Below are 19,372 nucleotides of genomic sequence, written 5' to 3'. Positions count from 1 at the left end.
AAAATTTATCAAAAGTTACGTCTATCTATTTTTAGACCAGAGCAAATTATTGCGCTGGTATGAACAAAACGAGAATTATTCGGAGCCTGATTTTCATAATAATTTAGTCTTATATTATTATTTCTGCAACTGTTAGATTTTATGTAAACATATTTTCAATACTGAAAGTGTATTGCCTTCAACTCAAACTACAAAATTGGGAGACCTATATTGTGCGTAAATTATTCCGGTCCCTAACGGAAATCACTAGCAACTTGTTATTGTTTACGTTTGGGGCAGCAACTTTACTGTTCTATAGGATTGTAAAAGAATATATTGTGGTATCGATATTATCAATTGAGAATAATTTGCTTTTGCTTCTGCCCTGCCTTAAGTCTTCATCAATTTTCAAAATTTCCTAACCACAACATGTTTCAATTGCTGAGGACGGTTTCTTTCTAATTGGGAGTAATTTGTATTTGCCTTTTATACTGCCTAAAGACTTTGTTAAATTGAGACATGGCAGTTAAATTAACAAATGCAATTGGACATACCTCTGCATTCTGGTTCATTGTTGTGCATCACGAGGAGTAATCATGTGGCTTTTGAAGAACTAGCAGCGTGTCTTCACTTCAGGTCAGTAAAAATGTAATCTCCCTGATTTTTGTTCCAAATCTCCCTCTTAATTTAATTACCGGGTTGGCAGCTATGTTTCTGGCATCTGGATCATCTCATCATAATACCATTTAGAGACAAAAGGATCACATTTCAGCATGAGTTTCAGGCTTTTTTGAATTTGTTGGAATTTGATCTCAGGCTTTTTTTTAATTCAGTGTAAATGGATTTCAGGCTTTTTTTAAAATTCAGTGGAATTTGATTTCAGGCTTTTTTTCAATTCGTTGGAATTGGATTTCAGGCCTTTTTGGCCTGACCTACTTACATCCATGCAGTGTTATTGTTTGTAGTGTTTTCTGATAATAGCCTGAATAATCTCTGATTTTATCACATAGTTGCCAACCATTCCGTTAAATACGGATTTGTTTTTGTTCCGTATTTGACTTCCATAAGTCCTTATTTTTAGTTCAAAATCCGTATTTTGTAATTTTTGACTAATTTGTGGTAAACAAGGCACGTGAGCCTAATGAATTATTATTATTGATCCATTATTATTACTATTACTACTACTATAATTGTTATTATTATTATTATTATTATTATTATTATTATTATTATTATTATTGGTGTCCAGTGAGAGCATAATCTCCATTTGTGTAGCTCTTTAATTTGAATTATGCCTCTATCATAAATGATTTTCAACAATTAAAAAAGTTCCATTCGTTTATATGACGCCTGTTTTTTACTCAAACCTTTCATAATGTATTGGAGATTTGCATAGAATATGGATGTTATCCTCAATATACTTTGAATATTCTAAGACAGTATTGATACTTTCACTATTTGTTACAAATATTATTTTAATTAAGAATAAAATTAAATCCACATCTTTGATTAGAATCTTTCAATCAGAAAATCAATTGCTTATATAGCTTAAACATGACAATGATTATTTCCCTTTATTAATGTATGAAATATGAATTTAATCCCTTTAAAAAAAACATCTTCATCTGATTTTAATTATTTTTTTTTCAAGCAAGCTTTTGTAACGGTTTAGGTTCAAGAAAAATAAGTATACTCCATTTTTAGGTGTGTTTATCTTGTCAAAGTAAAGAAGTAGGAATTCTCTGATATTTAGAGGTGCATTTTACTATAACTACTATTATTGTGTACTACTTAAAGAGCATTATGTTGCATGAAAGAAAACATATATGCAATCGCCTACTTTTTATCTGAACTCGCCTAATTTTTACCCCAAAACACCCTCTCAAGTGATGTAACAGGTTGGCAGTTATGCATTTCTAACCATCCTAAGTTATTTCATTTATTTTACAATTGTGCTTCTTGTGTATTGGTCCTTATCAAAGTTGAGGCAGTTGAATTCTTTCTTTATGTTGTCTGTTCTGAAATTTTGATCTCATTGTGGAATGTGTCGTTTTAATGTTTCAAATGTGCTGGTACTAAACCCGATAATTTAGCAACATTTGGACTGGCCTCTGTTATCTCAAACTTGTTAGTGTTAGTAATAGTAATTAAAAAGGCTGACTTTGATATGTTTCGATTCGATGAAGGGGGGGGGGGGGGGGGGGGCGGCACACGTCGTCCCCTCATCCCGGGCCAAACGAGCGTTCCTTGGAGAGACTTCGATAGCTCAGTTGGTAGAGCACTCACTTCATGCGCAAATGGATCGAGATCGATCCCATGCAATGTCAAGGTTTTTTGGGGTTTTTTTTGTATTTTTTTTTTTGGTGGCATTGATGACCTCTGTCTGAAATACTTTGTGGAGGCCGGTGCTATGGCAGTGAGGTGGTGCAAGAAGAATGACCTTAAACGCATTGCCAAAGCCACTGGAGGTTGGTTTTGTATGTCTTTTACACAGCAGCATTGTCATTGAGTGCAAGATTTCAGGCTTTTTGAAATGGATTTTAAATTTATTTCCGGCATCTAGAATTTATTTATGTTAGACCTGTAAATTCTCAGTCAATTAACTGAAATCAGTCAATTTGTCAAATTCAAATATTTACAAAAAGGAAAGAAAGAAAGAAATGAATTTTTAAAAAAAGAATTCACAAATCGTAGTCGAATGACCGTAAAGTAATTAGGAGTGTTCCACAGCGCTATCATTGCTCATGGGGACCGTTTATATTAACGATGTATATATTGCCAAGACTAAGCGACGCTTTTTATAAAAGGCGTGTCTGAACACATCCCTGGGTATTTTCACACATCCTTCGTTAAATTATTTTTTCACTTTCCAAACCCGTCGTGATCCCAACTGTAGCCAATTTTAACTGAGCCACCGAGCGATAAATTTCACTGTTTCATCTAAGCCAAAATTGACCACATTTACCTGGCGAGTCTCAAAAGTATGATAAAGTAAATTGCGAATGTTATGTAGACACCTTCAAATCGAAAGTTAGGATAGATTGCTACAAGCACATTTCGATTGCCTCACGTTGTAAACAAACTGGTTGACCGTTTCTTCACTGATTGGGTACCTGATTATAAGGAACAATGGTAAGTAGCCTAATTAATTCCCGTGCAAATCAGGACGTTTTCTGCCATTGCTTTGCTCAAGCCCAAGCGAGCTTGCTGTTTTGTGGCGATTTACCTTCATTTCGATTCTTTGAATTTTTCCGCTACCTACGCCTGCCGAAGTTTCTTCTTGATAATTCACTTCTACTTAATAATTCAGTGTATTGGCCAGAAGTCATATTTATTTAATTTTTTTTTCTGTCATTTACTGATTGAAAATCAAGTTTGCTCATTGCTACATTATTCTAATGTTCTCACAATGGCTTAGCTGTTCGTGGATCGCAATTCAGACTTGTGGAGCATCGATAAAGATGTGAGGAATAAATTCAATAGGTCATGCTAGAAGTTAAAGATGATAATGGTGATTATTTCTCTGACTATGTCAAAAAAATTCCAGGCAGGAATATGATTTTGATTTTGATGAAGTCATCTTTACCTATATGAATGACATGCTTATTTAGCATTCCTTCTACATCAAATTATGGCAGTCATACTTCCAGTAAGAAATAACACCCACTATTTTAATGTATTGTATTTATCACTCTCCTCTCCAATGATGCCCTTATTTTTTAAAAAAATAATTGAATCTTCAGTTTGTCGAAGAGTTTCAGTCAATTTTTATAGAGCTCATTTACAGGTCTATTATGTCTCAACACATGATGGATTAAAATATAAAAATTAGAAAACCAAAAACTACATCCCCCCCTTTCTTCACAACAGAATACCCAGAAGAATAAAAGAATTTGTTTTCTCATGCTATGTATTGATAATAACTTTTCAGCTCTCTTGTTAAATTGTTAGGGTTGCAGATTTTCCGTTTGTTTATGGAATTCAGTCAGTTAAAAAACGTCCATATATTTTAGTAAATAGTAAATAATGAATTTATATAGCGCCTAAACATCTTTCCAATCAATGGGTGAGTGAAGTCAAATGTTTACAGAAGGTGAGCCAATTAGATAACGAACCTGACATTTGACCTATTGTTATCCTTAACTACTATTATCATTTCATGTATTGAAAAGTAAGTACTTAATGTCCTTGTACTGGAATCCAGTGATCAGATAGGGTTCGATCGGTGTGTTTGCAATCAAGTGCAATAGAACTTTGCATCCTGAATATGGGCTTTACCATTACACAGGTCTTTGTTGTGGTTCTGCTGAAAAAGAAGTGGGTATTAGTCTTTATGAGAGGCCTTCAGTTTGAATTAATTGTAATTAGATATTAATAAATTGGGTTGCCCTTAAAATTATCTGAAAAATCTTCATAGTTTAATGATTTGTTATGGCTCCATGAATGTGAGATTTTTTAAAAAACAATGTTAATCATCAATTAGCGCTTCACATTTAAGTTGGAAGGTGAAGTATGATGGGAATTTATGATTAAAATGTTATCACTCATCAATTCTCCAGCCACCTTCATGATGACCCTTGCTGACATGGAGGGCAATGAGACCTTTGAATCATCTTACTTGGGCCAGGCTGACGAAGTTGTACAAGAGAGAATCTGTGACGACGAGCTTATTATCATTAAAGGGTGGGTTTGTTATTGGAGCTGCTTTCTTTTTCTCTTTTTTTTTTTCTTCTTTCCTATCCTGCTTTTAAGGGTATACAAAGTGGAGGGTCTAAATGGCTTATATCAAAGTGACAAATCAGGGAGCAGGCACTGGTGTAAGATAAGTATCTGAAAAGTGCGTATGAAAGATACGATCTCCAATGGAGGATGACTGATTTTTTCAGATGTTTTTTTCTTCTTTTTCTTGTATATTTCTTTCTTGTTTTGTCTGGCTCAGTTTTTTCTTGGAATTCAGATTTTGTAGAAAAATAGTTTCCATATTCTTTTGTCTTTTCAAGTGGAGGTTTATTCAAACTGACATTTTAAAAAATTTTTGTTATGATGAGCTTGAGAAGATTGAGTGCATTGTTTGTTCATTGAATCACAAAGATATCTTATTTCATAATTTCAATAATTTTGACAAAATTCAGTTTTCAGCATATGATAGCAGATTAAACAGGGGTAGTATTAACATTTTTATATTACAATGTTTATTTTCAAAGAGGTGGACACCAAACTCAATACCATATTTTATCAAAACTGTTCAATACGTTTTTGCCATTCCAGTCCCAAAGCTCGCACTGCTTCCTCCATCATCCTGCGAGGCGCCAACGACTTCATGGTAGATGAGATGGAGAGATCCGTGCACGATGCCCTCTGCGTGGTTAGAAGAGTGCTGGAATCCAAGAAGGTGGTGGCTGGAGGAGGTGCTGTAGAGGCTGCTCTCTCTATATACTTGGAAAACTTTGCCACATCTTTGGTGAGTAGTTGAAAAAAATACTCTGAAGAGTTTTGTGATTTGCTGTCGGACCAAGCAGATAGACAGTGGAATCCGCATGAGGTCAACACTAATCAACAGCTCTTGTTAGTCCTAAATTATCTGTCTTTTACTTTTATCTAAGTGTGTTCCATTGATAATGGATAAAATGAACCAATCTTTCTGGTTGGCTTTATCAGAATTCCACTGTATTGAGCTTTATATATATATATATATATATATATATATATATATAAGGGCAATATCCACGAAACATGCTCAAAGCGCTTTAAAGGATTAGGGGTCCGTAGCCAACAGCAACACTTAACATGTAGGATGAGAAATGGCACCTATTTTACAAGTTTTAAGACAGAGGCAACAGTTATTGTCCAGGTACAGCAGAATTTTCACTGCCACCAACTCTTACCAATTTCTTATTCATCATCATCAGCCCGGCTATGTGGTCTTGTTGTATGGCACTCACCTTTGGAGTGGAAGATCCTGGGTTTGAATTCAGGAAAAGTCCTTTTACTTAATACACAAAATCAGCCTTTTTCAATCAGAGAATAAGTACACTGTGCTGCCTTTAAATGACATAGCTGACCTGCCAACCAGCCTGATTTCTCTTGAGATCATCCTCAATCTTCAATTTCTGAAATCTGGACACTTTAATCAATAGTACTTTTTACAGAATTAGTATTACTTTGTAAGAGTTGAGGCATATTGGGTCAAATTTCATATTATTATTTTTTTCTTCGAGCTTCGAGCAGCAACATTTACATAACTTTCACTGGAAGAAATGGAAGTTGTGTTCCAAACAGCATATGAAGTTTATCGGTCATTATCCCATCCCTCTCCCTAAATAGTAATGTGTAATGATATCATGTTTACAATAATGATTTGTGACGTCAGATTATCAAGCGTAAATTTCACTAAAAATCTGATTCCTTAAAAAGAAGTATCCATACCTGCCAACCCTTCCGCTTTTGGCGGAATCATTCCGATTTTCACCCTTCATTTCCGCCATTCCGCCAAAGTCTCTAAAATTCCGATTTTCAAAAATAATGACAATCAAAAGGAACATTGAAAAAAAAAAAAAAAAAAGAACACTCATAAGGAAAAGGTGAAAATAAAATTATACGTTTAACGAGTTTCAAAAGGGAGGTAAGTAGGAAAATTAATCACCCCCCCTCACACACTTCCACCTTTAACACACGTGATTGTGTTGCCAGCTGTGCAAGAATCCCGTTTTCATGTGTTAAGTGGCAAAGTTGGTGGTAATTTTGAGAGAGAATTATCCATTAGTAAAATTTGGCGGTTTATAGTGCTAGGTTTTGGCACATGCTTTATTCTGGCGCCTTTCATTGTCTTCTTCAGTCTTCAGCTGTTGGTCAGTTGTCAGTTGATTCAAAGTCGCACACATGCAATCATCGCTGGATTAATTTGTTGATTTTTTTCTCTTCTTTCAAATTCATTATTTCTCTTGGAGTTTATTGACTTAGCATTTTGTGGACATTCATCAGTAGATTGTGTTTTTATTTAATCAGGTTTGAGAACAATCGGACAATTTTGTGTATATATTAATATTTCAGTTAAGATTACTCGACTTCGTTGACTTTGGACTCTGTTGTGATTTGTGTCTTTGTATTTGTGGGAACGATCTAAAAGCATGTCTAATCCAAAGAAACCTAGAATCATGCAGAAATACTGTCCTCTGTATGAAGAAAGATGGCCAGGAACAATTAAATTAACTTAATAATTCAAAAGGTGCATATGACATCCAGGGATCAGACATGCCACCAAGTTCGATTGACAAGCAATCAGCTGTCAAATGCAAAGAGTGCCTGTTACAGGCATTTGAAGCAGTAGATTACCACCATCTTTTCCGTGCAGTTCCCGGAATAAGAATAGAACTGCCGCTTTGCTTGCGTGTCGTAGAAGGCGACTAAATAGCTTGACCATGGTGATGCAGTGATTGTGGTAAGTAAAATTACAAATTCCAATTTTTTGTCTCAAATTCCAATTTTTTGATATTTTGATTCCACTTTTGGAATGTGAAGGGTTGGCAGCTATGAGTATCATTTAAATGTTTTTGAAGATGTCTTTTATTCAAAGATGACGAAATAGGAATCGATTGAGGGGTAGAATAAAAGATTTCTTACACTCTTGGGTTTTGGAATTCAAACTTTGTTCCCAACGCACATTGGCAAGTTCGTGCAGTGGTTGGGAACACGTCCAGAATTCCAAAAAGCAAGAGAGTAAGACTGGTATATTATGAACTGCCTTGGAAATTCAGTATGTTATTTTTACATCTTTTTACAATGCCATTCGTCGACCTGAATTACACAGGCAAGTCGTGAACAGTTGGCTATAGCAGAGTTTGCCCAATCTCTACTTGTGATTCCCAAACAACTGGCCATCAATGCAGCCCAGGATTCCACTGACCTAGTGGCCAAACTGAGGGCCTTCCACAACACCTCACAGACACGAGCTGAACACAATGAGCTTAGATGGTGAGTTTAGATATTTGGTCGTTTAGGTTATTTTTGGATTGCTTTTTTTTCCTTCATTAAAAAAATTCTCGACTTTCTTAGGGGTCTCGCTAACCAAATTTAAGATATAGATTTTACCGACCCCTTTGTTCACTTAGCACTGATTTGGTTGCTGGGTCTTGTTTTATTTGGGAAAAATGGTACTTTGCAAATAATTACTGGGTGGGGTTCCTACCTCCCATAGTGGGCAGGGAGGTACTTACTGTGTCTTCTATCCCCCTGTATCTGTTTTCCAACTTGCTTTCTCTCTTGTCTTAGAATGAGATTACTTGGTTTTGTCCTGACCCTGGCCGGATACCCTGGCTGAGAGGGAAACATTCAAACGTATGGTTAGTTTTGGGAGATGATATTGTTTTCCTTGTAAATCATCTCTCAGTTATGCACTGTATTAATTTGTATACATATTCTATATGATTTGTAAACATTTGAGTGTGTTCCTCTTAGTAGGGACCTGTGCTTGTGTCTGGATGAGACTTTTAGGTGATCTCAAACTAAGTACTTTGATGGTGTGCTTTTGGAATCTACATCTGTTCCCTATTTGAACCAATTCCCCTTTGCCTTCCTTTTTCTTGGGTGCTCTAATTGTAATTCTAGAACTTTTTACTTTCCCATTTTCTTCCTTTTTACTCGCGCTGATATGACCTTAATGTGTTGCTAGCGCCGTAAAACCCTTAAGGGGCGGTTTGGGTCTAATTTTTAGGAAAATCCTTCGAAAAATTGATTTTGAGATTTTGGTGGAAAATAATATTTTATTATTCTAGAAATAATATAAGTGAAGTCCAAATTCTTAAACTAGACTATAAAGGCACGAAAAACACAGTCGAAAATGGTACAGGGAGTAAGAAAAGTGTGAAAAACGGGAAGCTATTTTGCTATTTTCTCAATATGTCATTTTTCTAAGGGTATGGGATACTGTGTCAAACGTTTCTCAGAATCTGTTCAATGAAATTGTCTGAAATTTTCCACAGTTATCACAGAGATAATGTATTGTGTCACCATAGAGAGATTTTTTTGATAAGATATGTGAATTTTGAATTATAATCCTAATTCTGAATTTTTAACATCAATTTTGTCATAACATTTTGATTCTCAACTTTGTAATGTTCTAATAAAAATTTCATAAGCTAAAGCCGTAAAATCTCTCTATGGTGACACACTATTGTACAATGTTGACAAGAGGGAAGAATATGGAGGTCATTCCTTCATTAGTTTTGTGGAACGTTGGCCACGAGATTGTTATATTTTTTTATGTCAGACCCCCAAATTAGGTCGCAAAATGGGTATCAACACAGATAATCAAAATTTTTCACCATAAATGTTGTTTTCTAACCTATAATGACGATATAGAATGATTAAAACTGCCGAATATTGGTAATTAATTTTTTTTTTAGAAAAGACCCAAACCGCCCCTTAAAAAACACACACAAAAAAAGCAAATAATGAGTGTACTATCCAAAGAGTAGCAAGCAATAATTGTCTGTTTAATGCTGCAGAATCTTGAAGTCTTATGTCCCTGAAGGATTAGTTGATTTTTATGTGTTAACTTCTAAAATTCTCTGAAGAAAAAAGAAAACATGCTTTATATCTGAGGTTTGAGTCATGGCAGAGTTTTTGATTGGACAAATTGGAGAGTGAGAAACCAGAAATACACTGAAAAAAGAAAAATTCTTGGCTAGTAACTAGTAGGACTTTTTTCTCTATTTGATTGTTTGACTTAAAAAAAAAAAAATCATGTGAGTAGTAGCATTCATTATTCAAAATGTTTTTTGGGTTTTTTTTTTAGAAATATGACCTTTTTTTTACTGCTAGGTCTCTTTGAATTTCCTTGTGTTTGATAATAGTTTTGAGTTCCTATACCAACCAGTCATTCATAGAAGTTTGTTTTAGTAGAATGGACAATTCTGGGTGGGGTTCCTGATCTCCCAGGTCCCATAGTGGACGGGGAGGCACTAATTGTGTCTCCTATCCTCCTATATCTGTTTTCCAACATGCTTTCTGTCTTTGTCTTTGGAATCAGATTACTTAGTTTTTGTCTTTACCCTGGCTGGGAGGGAACCAGTCAAATGCATTGTTAGTTTTGTCTCCTAAATCACCTTTCTGTCATGTACCGTATTATTTTTTCTTTTACATGTCTAATGATTAGTAAACCTTTGACTTTGAGTGTGTTCCTCTTAGTGGAGACCTGTGCTTGTGTCTGGATGATCTCAAACTAAGTACTTTGATAGTGTGCTCTTGTAAACTACACCTGTTTCCTATTTGAACCATTTCCCCTTTGTCCTACCTTTTCTTGAGTCCTTTAATTGTAATCCCAGAACTTTCTCATTTTCTTTGATGAGTAGGGCAGTTTAATAAATATGGTACTGATCTGTCTTGGGATATTGACTGAATAGTTGAGGGCAGACAACATTTTGTATTAGTCAAGGTTTTACTCTCTGGGCATTCATTTAGTTTGGCTTTAAATAACATCAAATTTTGGTTTGCCACATATCGTACTCGAGCTTAAATCTAGACTATGACTGTTTTCTACAGGGTTGGCCTCGACTTGTACGATGGAATCGTCCGTGACAATCGTAAAGCAGGTGTTCTGGAGCCAGCCGTGTCAAAGATCAAATCCCTCAAGTTTGCCACGGAAGCAGCCATCACCATCCTCCGCATCGATGACCTCATCAAACTCCAGGCTGAAAGGCAAGGTGGCCAGTCCTACCAGGAAGCGTACAGATCTGGGACTCTGGATGGTTGAAAACTGGGAAATGGGAAGGTGTTAGAATCGCTTGGGTGATTGATGTGGGAAGAGAGTGCAGGGTGAATGCGGATACACATTATTTATAGCTGTTCATTATCAATACAGAGTATATGGTCATGTTTGCAAAAAAGATTTAGGTCTACCTGAATGAAAACTACACAGTGTCAGTTATTTTGCAATCCAATACTTTCTTTTCTATTTTAGTTGCCGGATGATATTTTGTAAGTGCTGAGTGTTTTTGTTTATGATATAATGATCCAGTGTCTCATCCACATGTGCTAGTTTGAATGAAATTCGTATCATTTCGTCATTTTGAATGAGATGAGTTTGTTTGATTTAGTCAGCATACACAGGCAAAGTTAGATTACATCAATGGTCCCTATATTATCAAAGTTAACTTTCTCTCTGACATTGTTTTTAGTCTCTGCTGTTCATACAAACTTAATTCAGAATTTATGTTTTTTTATATTTGGGCAAAACTTGGCCCAAATTTTTTTTAAAAATCTGGTTCACTTAGTTACAAAACCCGGCTGAGCCATTGAATTTACCGGAATGATACTTAAAATGTGATATGCTTAAGTGTTTTGGAAATTAGCGAGTCATGTTTAAGCTGATGCATTTTTTTTTTTTTCTTTAAAATGCCTGTAAAGTTTGAGAGTGTTTTTTCATGTTTGCCTGGAAGAAAATTCATGACCTATCATTCATTACTTGCCTTTATCATTTTCCCGAATTTCCCTTACCAGATATAATAAAGGTGACGGTGTTGCCAGTGTAACTACGAGTAACTCCAGTACTTTACAGATACAATTCAATTTGTTCTATACTTATGAAATCAGAATAGCAAGTAATATTCAGTCGACTTTTATACGCTATATAGGACAATGTCAAAAAAAAAAAAAACAGGTCGTTTTCATATCTTTTGCCACAAAATTACCCAAATACATTATTGCTATGAAATTCTAAGGATTGAATTAATTTTTCGGAGTTGAATAATGAAAAATAAACCAAAAATGGACAATTCAACATCAATAGAATAGTAGAAATAGTTTTTTAAAGGTTGAAATAAAAAGTATGGACAATGTATTGAATTTTGTCCACAGTTTCTCGTCACTTTAAAAAGCCGAACTTCTATAATTTTGATGCCAGGTTGTCAGTTTTAGGTTTGTTTTTCATTATTTAACTTTGAGAAACTAATGAGAAAGATTTTTTATTCCTCTTAGTTTTTTTAAAAAGGAACTTAGTATTGGGGGAATTTAGTGGCAAATGTTTCAAAAACGACACTTTGGCCCAGCCTGTATTTAATAAAAAATAATTACTAATTGCTGGATAGGGAAATGATGAAGGTGAGTGGACAGTCATTTTTATGTTTTTTTGTTTTTGAACTTGTGTGATTCTTTATATTTTTATATAAATTTTGCCTTGTTTTTTTTGTTTTGTTTTTTTTTTTTCCTTTCTTTATGACTATTTGTCAAAAAATAAAGAAAATCTTATACATTCAGATACATTTTCTGCATTTTTTCAGGTGTGCCCAACTTGTTGATAAAGTACACATTTCATTATCAGCTTCCGCCTAACCGTGGATTGTGGATTTCCACATTAAAAATTTTTTTTTTCAGTAAAAAAAATGACCTAAAACTGTTGCAAGTACCATAAAACCTCGACAAACAAACAAACAAACAGACCTTCACATCAGGATTGTTTCCCGTATTGTTCTTTGAATCTGTTTCTGTTCCCTATTTGCTGGTTGGGGTTCCCTACCTCCACAGTGGGCAGAGAGGTACATACTGTGTCTTCTATCCCCTTATATCTGTTTTCCAACATGCTTTTCTGTCTTTGTCTTGGTATGAGATTGCTTGGTTTTGTCCTGATCCTGGCCGGAGTCCTTGGCTGGGAGGGAAACAGTCAAATGCATAGTTATTGTTTTGGGAGATGATATTTTTTTCCTTGTACAGGGTGGCCAGGGAAGTCGGAAATTTGAAATTATGTCGGAAGCCGTACTGGATGGTCTGAAATTTTCTAAAAAAAAAAAAAAAATTAAAAATGCAAAAATTTACTTTCATTGCGTATGAAGCGGAAGTGTGCACTGCTATTGCGCGATCTTGTGCGATAGTATCGGTTTTAATCACCGTAACTGTACTCGATACTTTTGTACTTCCTTACTAAGAATTTACACGGAGCTGTTTACAGAAAATCCGCATCGTGTAGGTAGGTATCGTATTCTTTTTTCGTTATCGAGTGCTAGCCTATCCTCACCAGAGTGCCTAAATCAAATTTCATTTCATTTCATTCGGTACATTTACGCACGTCGATTCCAAATCCAGTCTGTTTTTTTTGTGTGACTGAGCATCAGTGTGAATTGTATTTGGATTTCGTTTGAAAATTGATTGAAATAGAATATTCTGCCCTTATTTTTTATTGTTGCTTCACTATTATGGGATAAAAGTTAATTTGGTGGACTCTGGGTGGGGATCCTGACCTCCCATAGTGGGCAGGGAGGTACATGCTGTGTCTTCTATCCCCCCATACCCGTTTTCCAATTGTTTCCTGTCGTCTTGGAATGAGATTACTTGGTTTTGTCCTGACCCTGGCTTGAATTCCTTGGCTGGGAGGGAAATAGTCGAATGTATAGTTGTAGTTTTGGGAGATGATATTTTTTTCCTTGTAAATCATCTCTCTGTTATGCATTGTATTATGTTCAGTTTACATATTATATTATATGATTGGTAAACATTTGAGTGTGTTCCTCTTAGTTGGGACCTGTGCTTGTGTCTGGATGAGACTTTTAGGTGATCTCAAACTAAGTACTTTGATAGTGTGCTCTTGGAATCTACATCTGTTCCCTATTTGAACCAATTCCTCCTTGTCTTACCTTTTCTTTTGTGGTTTAATTGTAATTCTAGAACTTTTTACTATCCCATTTTCTTCCTTTTTACTGGCGCTGATATGACCTTAATGTGTTGCAAGCGCCGTAAAACCCTTAAAAACAACAAACAATAATTTGGTGGACTGTATCATTCGTATTCATCTTCAGTCAGAAATAAGTGAACCTCATCCAGATTGATAGATAAGTCATAAAACTACCATTACCATTTCATTTTTTCTTGCTCTCTCTGACTACTTTTCGTGTTAATTCTATTTGGATTCCGTTGACTGAATTACAATATTTTGCCCTTATTTTTATTGTTGATCCTCTATTATTATTATGGGATAGAATATAATGTAAATATTTGGTGGATTGTTCCAGTATCATTCGTGTTCGTCTTCAGTCGGAAATAAGTGAACTTCATCCAGATTGATAGATAAGTCAAAGAACTAAGACAATGGGGAAGTGTCAATTTAATCCAGATTGGCTCAGTGACAGCAGATTTTCACAATGGCTTGTTGCTGTTCCCAATGACAAGAATAAATTTTCGTGCAAATTTTGTAAACACAGTTTTTTAATCGGAACATCAGGAATTAAGGCATTGAACAGTCATATGTCCTCTCAAAAACATTCTAAATCTAAATCACGTGATTCTGTTTCTAACTCCAGGTCAATTTTAAACTTCACTACATCATCTAAATCAAATACTCAACAATCTACCTCACAAGCTAACATTAATGCTACTGTTACAACTTCCTCGTCAGCTAATCAATCAACTTTGAAAGTCTCAGACAATGATGTACTAAAAGCTGAGATTCTGTGGACCCGTCATGTAATTTCTAGTCACAGTAGTGCTCGCAGTTCTGTAGACATGGGCCCTTTATTTAAAGTTATGTTTGCTGGCCACCCTGTTGCTGAGAAATTTAAGTGTTCGCGCACCAAGCTTCATTATCTGTCAACTTTTGGAATTGCCCCTGCTATCAGAAGTCAAATATTATCTACGATTAAAAGTGTCGACAACTACGTCATTATGTTTGATGAAAGCATGAACATGCAGAAAAAACAGATGTTCATGTCCGTTTCATATATGTCCATGGAACTGTGAAAACAAAGTATATTTATTCTTATTTCCTTGGACACGCCACAGCAGCAGAAACAATCTCAAACATTAATAATGATAACTTGCTGCAACAGTTGCAATGGATGGCCCCAATGTCAACTGGAAGGTTTTTAAAGATGTTTCATCTTCAATGACAGAGGAAGGAGGAAAGTCTCTGTTGAACATTGGATCTTGTCCACTCCATGTACTTCACAACAGCATCAAAGCTGGACTCAAAGAATCTGGATGGGAGATTGACACTTATTAAGATCTTTGTATTATTTGTTTCAAGACTCTCCTGCAAGACGTGAGGATTTCTTGGTACACACTGGCAGTAAGATGCTACCACTGAAGTTTTGTGGCCATCGACGGCTGGAAAATATTTCTGCTGCAGAGAGAGCCATTGTAATCTGGCCTTTCGTCATGGATTATGTGACCAAAGCAAAAAAAGGTGAGGTCACTGAGCCCATGTGCAAGACTTTCAAAGTTTTGTTGGATATCCAAGGGGATAAAGTGATACTTGCCAAGCTACACATCTTTGTTTTCATTTGTACAATTTTAAGGCCCTTCCTTTTGAAGTTCCAGCGTGATGAACCCCTTGTTCCCTTCCTTGCAAAGGAAATTAGTGCTGTTGTTAAACAGCTGTACAGCTTGATTTTAAAAGATGTAGATGGAATGGACGAAATTGTGGCTCCTGCAAATGTCGACACTCAGTTGTTCAAGCCATATGGAAAAATCGAAGTAGGCTGTCATGCTGAGAAGATTTTGACAGCTGAGAAAAGGAAATTATCGGAATTAAATCTTATGGACTTCAGGCTGTCATTCCAAAAATTAATTAAGGCCTGCATTAAAAAAATTATTGAAAAGAGCCCTCTAAACTTCCGTTTCACCAAGAATGTTGCTTGCTTTGACCCAGCTCTCATTGTCGGCAACAGTGCAAAGGCCAAGGATCTTCTGAAGGCAACTGCCAATCACCTTCAGCTCTGTGGTTGGATTACACCTGAAGAAGTTGATCAATCACTTCTTCAATTTTCAACCTTTAAAGAGGCAGTTTCCAGGCACCGATTCTCTGCAAGTGACCGCCTGGACAGTTATTTTACTCTGCATGGATGTCTGGAAAGTGTACCAGCTCTAGGGAAGATACTGAAGATGGTGTTGGTATTAAGTCATGGCAATGCGGAGGTGGAACGAGGCTTCTCTATTAATAAAGAGGTAACCGTTGAAAATCTGTTAGAGGAGACTCTCATTGCAAGAAGGTTACTGTGTCAGTTTGTTCACAATAAGAACATAGCTGAGATTGTGATTAGCAAGGAGATGTTGTCTTACTGTGTCTTCTATACCCCTATACCTATTTTCCAATTGTTTCCTGTCGTTGTCTTGGATTGAGATTACTAAGTTTTGTCCTGACCCTGGCCGGATTCCTTGGCTGGGAGGAGAACAGTCGAGTGTATAGTTATTGTTTTGGGAGATGATATTTTTTCCTTGTAAATCATCTCTCTCTTATGCATTATTTTTTTTTTATTTTTAACATATTTGTAAACATTTGAATGTATTCCTCTTAGCGGGGACCTGTGCTTGTGTCTGAGTCAGACTTTTAGGTGATCTCAAACTGATGGTGTGCTTTTGGAATCTACATCTGTTTCCTATTTGAACCAATTCCTCTTTGTCTTACCGTTTCCTGGGTCCTTTAACTGTAATTCTAGAACGTTGTACTATCCCATTTTCTTCCATTTTACTGACGCTGATATGACCTAAATGTGTTGCAAGCGCCGTAAAACAATTTAAAATAAAAACAATGAGCCTTTTCCAAGGACTCAACTATGCGTCGAGCGAGGCTCGAACTCAAGACCTTCCGATCCAAAAGCGAGGGAATGGTCCACATAGGAAACATTTAGATTCCAAGAGCACACTATCAGTGTTCTTAGTTTGAGATTACCTAAAAGTCTCAACCAGACACCAGCACAAGATCCATCTAAGACTAAGAGGAATACACTCAAATGTTTACAAATCATGTTTAAAAAAATAAAAATAAATAACGGTGCATAACAGAGAGATGATTTACAAGGAAAATAAATATCATCTCCCAAATCTCTTGCTATACATTCGACAGTTTCCCTCCCAGTCAAGGACTCCGGCCAGGGTCAGGACAAACTAATCTCATTCCAAAACAAAGACAGAGAGCAATTTGAAAACAGATACAGGGGGATAGATGACACAGCAAGTACCTCTCTGCCCACTATGGGCGGTCCGGAATCCTACTCAGTAACATTGGTTTTAAAGTAAAGAACACCAAATCCAAAGAATAAATCGTTATTTGAAATATTGTTTTAAGAAAAGTTTCACATATTTTGTCCCCATTAATTATCATCATTTTGAAAATGGCCGCCATCATTTCTCTAATTTGTTTGTTTTTATAAGGGTTTTACGGCGCTTGTGACACATTTACGTCATTTCCGCGCCAGTAAAAAGTAAGAAGATGGGGGAAAATAGTGAAAAAAGTTATATGTTTACAAGTTTACGAGAAAAAGTAAGACAAATGGGGAACTGGTTAAAATGAGCATAGATGAAGATTCCAAGAGCAAACTATCAGTGTATGTACTTAGTTTGAGATCACCTCAAAGTCGACGATTCGCCGCTCGCACTCGGGTACCCGGGATTCATTCACCGGGTCTTCACAGCTCTATTTAGGAGGGACTACATATCATTGGTAGGCCAATCAAGCGTTTTCACCAGCCACAACTACGGGATTGCCTTGCTCGACTCGGAAAAGGAAACATCTTCAATGGACCAAACATTTTGTCTCGACTGTCGATTTGAAGCTGAAGATTACCACATTTGGAATGGATGTCGCTGTACAGGGTATAATGATGATGGTGATTATTATTATTATTATTATTATTATTATTATTATTATTATTATTATTATTATTATTATTATTATTATTATTATTATTATTATTATTATTATTATTATTATTATTATTATTTTACAAAAGTGCATGGCATCTGGTGAATGCTTTGTTACAAATGATATTAATATTAGGGAAAAAGTCGGGACTTGAGCTACGTGTCGAGGGGAGGTTGACATAGTCACTTCTGGCACTTAGGGGGGGGGGGGGGGGGGGGGTTATTAATTTATATTTAATTATGGTGTAAGTAGGGAAGAAAATCGTGACGTCATACTCTCTACTCTTTTGGTTCCAAAATTCTTAGAAGTGTGTATCCCGAGGACTGATAATGAATATGTTACATATTGAATCATAAGGAGGTGGCATAACTGTTTTAGTAGTTGAATGTATAGGCAGATTACGGGACGTAAAAGAGCGAGGATCGATGATCTTTATTGATGACCAGTATATATCTGTCATCGTGGTTTTTCGCGGCCGCAATGGCAAATTTGCGGCCGCAAAATTCGCACTTTTCCGCAATTTACCGCAAATTTTACAAATTTCATGAAAAATCTAAATTTTTCACCATTATTTAACCCGAGTGGTTTTTTTAAAGTGGCGAATTTCCGAAAGTCAGCATCGTCCCTTTCTTTCATTTTCTCATAGCTCCTGGTCTGTTTAAACTGCTACTGGAAGCTGCCCAGTCTGGTTTTTAAACTGCCATACTACTAACAGACGTTACATTGCAATTAAAATCAGAAAAGTGAGTGGAGCAGGCACTTATGTTGGTAACAACAAGATATAACAAACATATAACATAGAAACGATTGAGACATCGGCGGTCTCAAGAAGTGGGTGAGAGAGGGATCTAGTAATGACTTTGAGTTTGAAACGAATATTTTTGTGTTCGTGGATAGCTCACACGGTAGAGCCACGCTCTCACCTGCCAGGCGGAGTTGTCGTACCAATAAGGTCGCAGGTTCAAACCCCACCACCGCCGCGAAAATTTTTTATTCTCTATTGTCTTCTGGCACTTTTCTATTCACTTCATATCTTGTTGTTACCAACATAAGTGCCTGCTCCACTCACTTTTCTGAATTAAAAAATTCACCCCATACACCGGAGCATACTCAATGTCTCAATCGTTTCTATGTTATATGTTTGTGTTGAGAATATTGGCTATTAAGCTTAACTGCTGGTCAAAATTATTCGCGATGGTGGTGTACGAACGAATCGGCGGTCTCAAGAAGTGGGTGAGAGAGGGATCTAGTAATGACTTTGAGTTTGAAACGAATATTTTTGTGTTCGTGGATAGCTCACACGGTAGAGCCACGCTCTCACCTGCCAGGCGGAGTTGTCGTACCAATAAGGTCGCAGGTTCAAACCCCACCACCGCCGCGAAAATTTTTTATTCTCTATTGTCTTCTGGCACTTTTCTATTCACTTCATATCTTGTTGTTACCAACATAAGTGCCTGCTCCACTCACTTTTCTGAATTAAAAAATTCACCCCATACACCGGAGCATACTCAATGTCTCAATCGTTTCTATGTTATATGTTTGTGTTGAGAATATTGGCTATTAAGCTTAACTGCTGGTCAAAATTATTCGCGATGGTGGTGTACGAACGAATCGGCGGTCTCAAGAAGTGGGTGAGAGAGGGATCTAGTAATGACTTTGAGTTTGAAACGAATATTTTTGTGTTCGTGGATAGCTCACACGGTAGAGCCACGCTCTCACCTGCCAGGCGGAGTTGTCGTACCAATAAGGTCGCAGGTTCAAACCCCACCA

General features: G+C 36.3%; 1 protein-coding gene across 1 annotated transcript in view; it reads left to right on the top strand.

Moving 5' to 3' along the window:
• Positions 1-12,230, top strand: part of LOC144956867 (T-complex protein 1 subunit alpha-like) — a 28,432-nt gene extending 16,202 nt beyond the window's left edge. The window contains exons 9-12 of the mRNA XM_078887650.1: positions 4,539-4,662; positions 5,248-5,440; positions 7,787-7,950; positions 10,519-12,230. Of these exons, the coding sequence (XP_078743776.1) occupies positions 4,539-4,662; positions 5,248-5,440; positions 7,787-7,950; positions 10,519-10,729 (692 nt within the window). The 3' untranslated portion in view covers positions 10,730-12,230. The remainder of the gene's footprint in view (positions 1-4,538; positions 4,663-5,247; positions 5,441-7,786; positions 7,951-10,518) is intronic.
• The last annotated feature ends 7,142 nt before the right edge of the window (positions 12,231-19,372 follow it).

Source organism: Berghia stephanieae, chromosome 11 (assembly GCF_034508935.2).
Source record: "Berghia stephanieae isolate SIO BIC M18660-M18661 chromosome 11, UCSD_Bste_1.3, whole genome shotgun sequence".
Classification (NCBI taxonomy): domain Eukaryota; kingdom Metazoa; phylum Mollusca; class Gastropoda; order Nudibranchia; family Aeolidiidae; genus Berghia; species Berghia stephanieae.
The sequence above is the reverse complement of the archived record's forward strand: the minus strand, read 5'-3'. Positions and strand labels throughout refer to the sequence as shown.